Source organism: Calidris pugnax, unplaced genomic scaffold (genome assembly GCF_001431845.1).
Source record: "Calidris pugnax isolate Ruff unplaced genomic scaffold, ASM143184v1 scaffold139, whole genome shotgun sequence".
Classification (NCBI taxonomy): Eukaryota; Metazoa; Chordata; class Aves; order Charadriiformes; family Scolopacidae; genus Calidris; species Calidris pugnax.
In genome coordinates, this window is record NW_015090863.1 from 419,906 (window position 1) to 430,499 (window position 10,594).

At 55.0% G+C, this 10,594-nt stretch overlaps 1 protein-coding gene across 1 annotated transcript; it reads right to left on the bottom strand.

Moving 5' to 3' along the window:
• Positions 1-2,020: 2,020 nt before the first annotated feature.
• CRYBB3 (crystallin beta B3) lies at positions 2,021-4,818 on the bottom strand. The gene is made up of 5 exons (XM_014944804.1): positions 4,742-4,818; positions 3,267-3,385; positions 3,027-3,159; positions 2,769-2,911; positions 2,021-2,228 (listed from the first exon to the last, which is right to left on the bottom strand). The coding sequence occupies exons 1-5, from the start codon at positions 4,814-4,816 to the stop codon at positions 2,063-2,065; spliced, it is 636 nt and encodes a 211-aa protein (XP_014800290.1). The 5' UTR covers positions 4,817-4,818; the 3' UTR covers positions 2,021-2,062.
• Between the last annotated feature and the right edge of the window lie 5,776 nt (positions 4,819-10,594).

A 10,594-nucleotide genomic window follows, 5' to 3' on the forward strand; every position in this document is an offset into this window, starting at 1 on the left:
CTGGGATGTGTCCCCATAACTGGGATGTGTCCCCATAACCAGGCTGTGCCCAGCGTGGGTAGCACCCCCCTCGCTCCCCCCAGGGACGGGCTGAGGGTTAAGGGCAGAAGCAAAACCCCTTCTCTGGCATCTCACTGCCAGGACCAAGGGACACACATCAGGGCTGTGGGATGATTTTGGCTGCCACAAAGTGACTTTCCCAGCGAGGGGGACACATGACAACACGGCTACCAGCCCCCATGGGTGCTGGGCAGCACCCACAGCCCCCTCTCACCCCTCAGAAGAGCAGGAACCCCCTCTCATCACCCCAGCAAGTATCATGCAGCATTAACGTGGCCCAGAGCAGCTCTCTTCTGCACTCAGCATTTCTTGGAGGTCCCACAGCAGATGTGCTGCCAGCCCTGGTGACACACTGCAGCCCCCCCGACGGCACCTCTGGATGCCCCCCAGCCCCACAACAGCCACATGCAGTGTCACCTCCACCAGGATATTGCCGCCAGAGGCAGTGAGACTCCAAGGGGCTGGTCCCCACAGTCTGCAGTTGTCCCAGCTGTGGGTGATGGGGCCTCGTGGGGCTGCAGGGGCCACAGGTGACCGTGTGGCTCTGAAAGAAATCTTGTCACGCCACAGACAGGTTTTGGTGAGTGAGGTTTGTGAGCAAGTGCCTACAAGGCTCCCAGCCCTGCCACCGTCCTTCTCCATGCCTTGTGCCTCCAACTGCAGCACCTCAGAGGGGTCCAGCCACTGCCCTCCCCATCTTCCTGGGCTAATTCATAGGGGTCCCCAGCCCAGGACCCCCAAGGACCTGCCCCACAGGGTATGTGCCCCCTGTCCCACATATCCCAGCCCCTTGCATACCCCAGTGAGTGGCAGACATGGTGTGGGCACAGCTCCTGCTGGGCTGTGATTCCCTCCCCTCGGCTCTGCCTGGCCGGTTCTAGCTCATCTCAGCCCTGGGCAGTGGGGATGCTGCAGTCCCCAGGGCTCCAGCAGCCCCATGGACTGGCTTGGAGGCAGCTTTTGCCCCTTAGGGCCACACAATCTCCTTTAGCAGCTGCAAACCTGGGCCCAAAGAGAAAAGCTCTGGAGCAGTTGTTCAGTGACTACCATGAAGTGCTTGGGCAGCTTTGAGCCACCTCCTGTCTCTGCCACCAGCCCCGGGCGGTCCCCGAGCTCAGTGCTGGGATGCCCAGCTCCCTGCCAGCATCCTCGGGGCACGTGGTCCAGAGGGGCCACTAACCCCTGCTTTTGCAACCAAACCAGCTGCCCCATGTGAGAGATCATCCCCAGGGAGCAACGACCCCGAGATACTGGGGGGAAAGCTTCCTCGGGACCGGGCTGGGGGGGCTGCAGGGTGTTGGGGCCACACACAGCCCTGACCCCATGGGGTCAGCCCCGCTTCGGGGTGCACAAGACATGGAACCACTTGGGGATGGCTGTTCTCCCCACTGCTCCCCCCAGGGCTGCCCAAACCCCACCACCCCAGGAGCTGCCCGTGCCCCCCAGGACCTCCCAAGCCACCACCATGTCCTTAGGGCTGGATGCCCTCCTGCAGGGGAGGGGGCAGGGATGGGGAAAGCGGGGAAGGAGCCACCAGCAGAGCTCCCCCAGCCCAGGGAGATGCTTTGAGAAGGGGCAGAATCATAGGAAAACGTCCCCCCCAGAGGGCACTGGCACCACCTTGGGGGGCGAGAGGTTTGGAAAGCTGCAGCCTTTATGTGACACTGCAAATACTTGCTTTTTCCCCACTTCTGCTGTGCACGGGAGACACTGGGTGGTACCAGAGATGCTGGGGGCACTGGAGATTCTGGGGGTACTGTCGTGGCACCCATCCACATCCCACCACCCCAGGACCACCACTCCACTCACTGCACCCCCCCCCAACAAGCACAACCCCAGCTCAGGACCCCCGGCAGCCTCCAGCTCAGAGCTTTATTGAGTCTTTTTTGCACAAAAAAAACCCCATCAAGGCCACAGCATCAGCCGGCGGCGTCATGTCAGCTCCCCCCCAACCCCCCCCCATCCCGGGGGCAGCGGGGGCAGCGTGGGGCTGGGGTGTCCTTCAGCTGTTCTCGAAGCAGCCCCGCTGGTGCCACTGCTGGTCCCGCACCCGGCGCACGGACTGGATGAGGGGCTGGTTGGCGTCCCACTCGTTCCAGTGGCGGTACTCCCCCTTCTCGAAGACATGCTGGCGACCCCGGTACCCGGGGTACTCGTAGCCCACCCACCTGCAGGGGACAGAGGTGGGTGTCCCAGGGTCAGCTCCAGCTGCAGGCCCCACCACCACCACCACCACCACCACCCAGGGGGGGGTCAGCTCCAGCTGCAGACCCCACCACCACCACCACCACCACCCAGGGGGCTGCTGCTCCATCACCACCAAGTGTCACCACAACAAGGTGCCCGGGTGGGAAATGCCATCGTGCTGGGAGGGGATGGGGACCCCAGGGTGGAGAAGGGGCCACGGTTCTACCACTCTTGTGGTGGTGCCCAGCAGAGCCCTGGGTCAGGGCAAGGAGCTGTCACACAGCCCTGGTGACACTGCTTTGGTCCCCCCCTCGCTCCTTGTGGGCCAGGGAAAGGGTGGCAACGAGGAGAGAACAAGGGACACGATGGGCATGAGCAGCATCGTGGGGAGAGCTGCTCCATCCCCACTGCAGTGGCTGTGCCAGGCATCCCTGCCACCACCCTGGGGGGACCAACCACGGTGTCACAGGATGGGAGCTCGTTGGGGTGTCCCCGCATGCCCCCAGTGCCACCAGCCTTACGTTCCGTTCAAGGCCCTGACACTGGCCACGCGGTCCTGGAAGCCATGGGCCCAGAGGCTGGGGACGTCGTCGTCCACAATCTCCATCTTCCTCCCGGTGTAGCCCGCGTTCTCAAAGAGGTGGATCTTGTGGTCGGGGCTGTCCTGCAAGAAAGCACGGGTCAGGGGCTGCCCTGCATGTCCCCAGCCCCCCAAGACCCCCATGGGCCGTGCTGCTTGTCCCAGGGGGTGCAGACACCCCAACACAGCCTTTACTCACGATCTGTAAGGGACGGAGGGACATCAGGCTGTCACTGTTGTGGCTGTTGGACCAGGAGTCCCAGCGTGGGTAGTCCCCCTTCTCCAGGACAAACTGCTCCCCGGCGAAGGCTTGTCGCTCAAAGCCCAGCCACCTGCAGGACCAGAGGGTTGGGGATGGCATGGTCACCCACCAAGGTGGGAGCACTCCATCCCGAGGCAGGGGGATGCTCCCTTTGCCCCCTCCCCACCCTGGACTTACGGGCCAAACTCCACCTGGATGGAGCCCACCTTCTCCAGCTCTTTCTCGGTGATGCTGGGGAGCTCCTCCGTCAGCTCGCACCTTTTCCCCTGGAAGTTCTCCAGCTCGTAGATCGTGATCTAAGGTGGGGACAGATGCCATCAGCTGCCACCGCAGCCACTGCAGGACCCCCCCTTGGCAAACACAGGCAGCAGCAAAAGTGGTCTCCAGGCACATCCCCTCCATCCCTGCCACCCTGCATCAGTGTTGCTCCTCTCCTGTGGCAGGGCTGGATCCCATCACGGGTCTCTGTCCCAACAGACGGCTCCTGAGCTTCACTCCTCAGCCATGTATGGGCCAAAGTTGTTTGCTTGGTAGAGCACAAGCTGATATTTCACCCATGACAGGCTGAAAACAAGCTGACCGGCACAAACACAGCATCAAAAATGTGGAGGGACCTCCAAGGTTGTGGGCTCCTGTCCCCAGCCTGGTTATGGCCCGTCCTTTCCTTCTCACTGCTGCCTCCAGATCCATTCTTTCTCCTGCCCTGGCCTGGAAGAAGCTCATTTTTCAGTGTTTTCAACGAACCCTTCCCAGGTGCAGAGACCACACCACCTTCCCCAGGACCTCCCGCTCTAAGCAGAGCTTCGGGGCTGAGCTGCAGGATGAGTTGGAGCCAGAGCACGGCGGGGAGCAGGGCCCAGGGCTCCCAGCACAATTTGGGGAGCAGGAGGGTCAGGAGGGCAGCCAGGCTGCACCCCTCACCTGAAAGGGGTCCCACTGAAACCCTGGGACAAGGACAGAGCCTCCTGTGGACACCATGTGATGGGGGTGGGTGTCAAGGGACGGAGGTGACACCCACAGTCACTGAGAACTTCTTCCCACCCCAAAGTGATGAGCAGCCCAAGCTCCTGGCACCTCTTTACCCCATTTGCAAGATTTGCTTCCAATTCCCAGCCTTCCCCAGCCAGGAGGGGCTTTTCCCAGCCCCCCGAGCTGCAGGAAGGGCTGCAGCCCCCGCAACACCCGCAGCCCATTTTACCTCCAGCCAACGCACAAGCATAAGAATTATAACCTAAAAAAAAACCAACAAAAAAAGCAAAACACCCAGGGAGTTTCACCACTCAGCCCCTCAGCTGATCCCCGCCGTGACGGGATGCTTTATCTCGGGGATTAAAAGCTGTGCAGCTGCACAGCAGAGAGGGAAATGTTGTGGGCAGCCTCAGAGGCAGCCGGCAGCGTCTCCTCCTGCCAGGCAGCAGCACATTCCCGGGAGGAAGCATCACTCCCCAGCCCGGCTCCGCTCAGGGGGGGAGCCAGGAGGAGATCCATCAGAGGGGTGACACTAACGAGCTGCTTCGTTAGGAGAGCTGGAGGCTGCTTGCTTACCAAGTGCAACCCGTTCGGAGCGGTGCCAGCCCGCTGCACGCAGGGGGACCAGCAGCATCACCCCGAAACCCCTCGGAAACCAGTTGCCCCCAGGATACCAGTAATACCTTGTAATTGCCAACTCGCTCGCCAGCACCCTCCCCGGTCGCCATCTGCTCGGGGGGACTTTGCTGCTCGGTCATTGTGCCTGGAAAACCCAAACGGGAGGAGGTTAAACACGGCAACGACGCTTCAGTGGGAGGTATCAGCCTCTCAATTATAAAATATTTCATAAAATAACAAAAGATGAAGCTGGCGCGGGAAGAGGCAGCACAAATCCAGGCGGTTTCCCCAAGCGCAGCAGCTGTAAATCCCAGGGATGGCCGGGAGAGAAGGAATGGCTCCGTTATCCATCCTCCTCTTCCTCCCTGCCCACGGGCCCTGCATCCTCGCCCAGGCATCACCGTGGGGCTGCAGAGCCCTGACCCAACCAAGCCACCTTCCGAGTGGCCACAGCTCCTCTCTGACCCCGGGCAGCTCTCCCAGCTGCTCGCTACGCTCATGTCCAAAAGCCTCTCCCTTTTGTTCCCAGCAGGAATGTGCCAGGTCCCAGCTTCCAGCTGCTGACATCGCTCCCCACTAACAGAAACCTGTCGGCTCCCCCTTTTGCTCCCACCACCCCCCGGGGGGGACAGGGGACCCCGGCAGCAGGAGCCAATGCCCCCCACATTGGGGCAGCAGAGCCCTCTCCTCGCTCTCCAGGAACATCTCATGAAGTTCCACCTCAAAAAGCTTTCAACCCCTGGCCGAACACGCTGCCCCCCTGCCTGCTCTCCCCCCACAAATCCAAGGGGATGCTGAGAGCTTTCATAGGAGGCAAATAAAAGAAACAACCCCCCCCCAAGTTTGACTGGCATCCTAAACCAAAGCCCTGCAGCACCGCTCCTCGCCAAGCGCTGGCAAAACACCCACGGCAGCGAGACCTCAACTCAGACATGCTAATTCTTTTTTTTTTTTCTTTTTTTTTTTTTTTTTTTTTCTTTTTCAAGCCCCTTCCAGTCCCAGCAGCGCCGCCGCTACCTCTCCCGGCGTGGTTCCGCTCTGCCGGGCGGCGCGGGCGGCCCTGCTATTTATGGGTGGCTTCTGAACAGAACAGCACATTATTTGGCCGCTGATACAGCAGCTGCGTCCACCGAATTCCATCCCTGAGATCTCATCTCAATAGCGGGGGCTCGCGGGGCGCCACGGGAGCGTTATTCACATTTCTCCCGGCCGCCCCTTAAAAACGGGCCGCGCGGGTTTACAGAAGATTAGCCTCGAAATTCGCATCAGCACGTTCACGCTGCTTCTTGCCAGGTCCTCTGGAAAACTCTCCCGTCAGCAGTTCACGGGAGGGTTTAGCCTAGAAATGGAGTACAGCACAAAACAAAACAGAAATATATATATACACATATGAAAAAGCAAAATATTTACAGCTCGTTTGGGCTCTAAACACGGGGTTGGTGTCAGTTTCTGGGAGCACGGCAGGGAACTGGGGGTGGATGGGACCACGGCAAGGCTGGCACTCAAAATTTGGGTTCTCACCTCAGCTTTGACCCTTTTTCAGGAAGGTTACCTCCATCCAGCCCCTCTTCCCTCTTTGCACCTCGGTTTGCCGGGAGCCCCCCTGCACGGACACTGCCCTGGGCTCAGGGGGACCAACTTTTAGGAGCCAAATGCCTTGTAGGTGGGTTCATCCACCGTCACAGGCCAAGCATGACCCAACGGGGGGGGGAGAACAGTCCTGCCACACCAGATCATAGATTCATAGAATTATCTAGGTTGGAAAAGACCCTTGGGATCATCAAGTCCAACCATCTGGCTCTCAGATGCCACCTGAGAGCATTTGACTTTCCTGGTTGTGGGCCCCATTCCCTCTTCTCCAGGGGACACCAACCTGCGTTCGCCATCTCCAGTTAGTACTGCTCTTGCAGGGTTTCTCTACCTTCAGCTCTAAGGAGTCTCAAAAACAAGAATTACACATGAAATATTCACCAGAATTGCCAAAAAGCGACTCCCCTTGGCCGGGTTGGACGAAACGTGCAGTTTGTGGGACTGGCAGATGGCCAGAAGCTGTCCCCTCCGCCGCAGCAGCAGATGGAGCTCTCCTGCTGCAATTTGCTTTATGATACCACACACCAGAGCCCTTTATGGTGGGGATCTTCACCCCCAGCCCATCACCCACGTCCCGGGGGAGGGACACCCCAAGCCTGGTCGGACAGAGACCACCAGACTCTTTTCCACCACTGCCCATTGCCGCAGGTTCTGATGAAGAATGAGACAAATTGCATCCAAAGGAGGATTTTTCCCCCACATTGGAGACTGCCCGCTCCAGGAACGGGACTCGAGGTGGGTGGGAGAAGGGCCTTCACGATGTAAAGCTAAACATAAAGAGCACCTGGCAGCACAGCTCAATAGGAGCTTGTTTATTGTCATTATTCAAGTGACATTTGTACCTATGAAGGGATCTGAGGGACAGTGGTTTGAGACAGTCCCTTCCTAGTGCAGCTCCTTCTCACCTTTTCATCTTTTTTTGGGATATGAAATTGCTTGGGCTGGAAAATACAAAATCACTTTTGTACCGAAGGACAGCAGGGAAAGGATTAATTTGTTTCTCTGAGCAAACACAGCAGCATCTGCTTTCAACAGATCAGGAACCCAGGACTTTTCCCCCCACTCCATCCCCGGGACACTCAGCCCCGAAGCGGCTGCGGAGTCTGGGAATATTCCTCCCCCCAACTCTGAAAAGGCAATCACAAAAAAACATAACAGAAGAGGCAGATCTCACTGATTTGTCCTCCTAACAGAGCTCAATTTCCTTTCGCTGTCAGCCTCCTAAACCCCTTCGAGAAATGCTGACAGCACCGTTCTTAGAAAGCAGATATTATATATTTTTTTTCTTAATAACTGGTAAAGCTAAGCCTGAATTGCAGCTGTACAGTACAATACACGACCGCCAGAATATCTTTATTATTTAGGAAACTATGTAGTACAAAATATTTTCTGTAGCACAATGTATTTACTATGACCCGTATTTACATCTTCTACAAGGCTACGTGGAACGATATCAAACTTTAACCTACACAACAGCTCCCTTAAAAACAGGCTGGATACCATCACGGTTAATAGGGGAAGAGGAAAAATGCCCTAAAACGTTGTCTCTCCTCCTTCTCCAGTCCCACCAGAAGTTATTTCAGATGATGTTTTGGGGAAGAGGAGGGGAGGGGGACACGGGGGCTGGGTGTGCTCAGGGACCTGTTATTAACCCCCCCTTAGAACCCTCCACCACCCACAGAACTGGGTTGGACCAGAGGTTCCTGGACGCCGCGGTCCCGGGTGAAGGACCTCACAACACCATCCCCCCAAATCCACACTACAGTTCCACGGAGGCTGGTTCTTTTGCCACAAAAGCCCTATCCTGCTTAAAAGCCCACCTTTATTCCTCAAATTCCCATGAGGATGGAGGAAAACCAACTGAGAGCACTCATGAGTGCAGAGCTCAAGTCGATGAGAAAACTCAACATCGGCTTCTCCTTCCCAACGTTTCTGTGGGGGGACAGTGACACCCCCATGTCCAGCACTCACCCCCAAGGCAGCCATGGGGGCCATTTATCCAATGCATCCTTCGCCCCTTGGGACCTGGAGGTGGGCTGCTCTGCTGCCTCCACACCATGGGCTTCCACAAGGGTCCTTTAAGAAGGTGAAGAGGGAGATCTCTGGCCAACATGATCTCATGGTCTCCATGAGAGCAGTTATGGCCACATCACCCTGCTTCTGGTGAATTCCCTCTGCCCACACTCGGGGCATTGCACACATGGAGCATGTTTGGGCTGGGACCACAGGAATTCTGGATCCACAGCTCCTCGGGCTCCACAGGATGAGGTTAAACCTCTGCCCGAGGTGCTCTCACTTCCAACCGAGGTGACACGAAGGGCAACAATCCCAGAGCATCAGCACCAGGTTTTCTCCAAAGTAAGGGGGAAAAGGTGTAGGGACAGAAGTGCCTTTTACTGGGGCGCAGGCTTTTAGAGACTGTATTTAAATTTATTGATATGATATTTGTCCTAGAACTGCCCCAATCCCCACTCAGCTGTTTTGGGACATCAGCTCTGCATTTAACCCCTCGCCATCCAACCACATCCTCCAGTTAATACTCAAGGGACCAGGCACATTTCAGTCTCTGCACAAGCACTAAAGGTTATGAACCACCTGTTATGAACAAATAACAGGGCAAAGCAAACTTTTGTGCAAGCAAAAAGGCAGGGGGTTAATTCCTTCAGGGCCACTTTACCAGGATGTTTCAGGCTTCAAAGGCTTCGAAGGCAGCCCTTACCTCTTTCTCTGCAGGAAGTAAAACCCAATCATTGAGACTCTGACCAGCGAAGGGCTCGAATTAAAGCTCCACAGACCTTAAAAAGGTGAATTTGCCACCAGAAAAAATAAAAAGGAAGAAATCCACACCCGGGGAGTCCAATGAAAAGAACCAGAATGTCCATGTAAATCCCCCAGTGACAAACTAAAACAGAGGGAGGACTTCTGGTACTAATGAGAAAAGTGCAATCAGAAAAGAAGCAGCTTTAAATTCCACAAACCCTGTACTTTCACTTTTTAAAAAAACAATTACTGATGCAGCTTTTTAAGCAAAAAAATCCAAGCAGCTGTAACAGGAGGGACAAGGACACAGCACTCCCCAGGGTCTCCATTGTCACTTGGACACCGTTGGGACAAGAGTTGAAACCTGCTCCACGGCAGGTCCCAGTAATTAATGAAAAACCATACCAGAATTAATTGATGAACCATACCTGAAGAACGCGCTGAAGCTAAGAGCCCACTCCCATCTTGTATTAACAGCAAAATATAGGGCAATAAGAGCGTAAAAAATTCAAACAAGCATAATTTGGAATTAAAATAGAATTATATAAAGTGTATTACAGTATGTTCTATCATTTAGGAAGTAATAACATATTTATATATCTTTTATTACATAGCGATAACCTGAAGAGAAGGAAGTAGATATTTAATCCATGTACAATATAAAGAAGTGACAGAGCAGGAAAAAAACACTTTCCCATCCAACAACATTCTAAAGATGCTTTTTAATTAGACATTTAAGCATTAAACATTTCTCAGTAGTAGGTTAAACTACTAAATACAGTAAGTTTCAGTGCATTGTCCAAGCGGATGTGGAAATGCATACACATTCAAAGGGCTTTGTGGAAACCTAGAATGAATCCCCTCAGTTTCCTCAAACACAGAGCAAACGCTGCTGGTACAGAATTTCTTGCCCTCGTTCACCAGCCCAAGAACCAGGGAAATCCTCTGACCTGCTGGATGTGAAAAATCAAGCCTGTGCAAATATCGTGGTGAGCAGGGGGAATTTACCTCATTTCTAGACACTGTTTAAAGCCAGCCCCGCTCTGTCAGAGGAAGAAAAGCCATCCTCATCCTCCCCTCACGCCCCCAAACGCCGCTGCTCAAGGCTGGCCCAAGCGCGACGTGTCGCACGTGGTTCACAACCCATTGTACCCTCGAGTGCTGCCATTTAAAAAAAAATATAATAGCCCAAAAGACACATAAGCAAAAAGCTTATCTTAAAAGAATGGCCTTTTCCACCACCATCTAGAGAAAGGGGGAGAAGAAAAATACGTGCAGCATTTTTAAATTAGCAAAGAGTAGCTCTTTAACAGCCTGGTCGACCCCATTGAAAGGGATTCCATCTCCCGGGGTTAAAAACCACCCAGAGGGAAACGCTGGGCAGAAATCTTGGGGTTTTTAACCCAAGATAAATTAATTTCTTAATTGGTAGCAGAAGAGGCTGGAAAACTGTAACGGTGGCAACAGCTCTGATGTGAAACAGGGCAAAGCAGCGAGGGAAGATGGATTTATTTTTTTACAGAAGTGGAAGGTGTTCATTTCATCTCCGTCAAGGAGCGGGAGCCGCG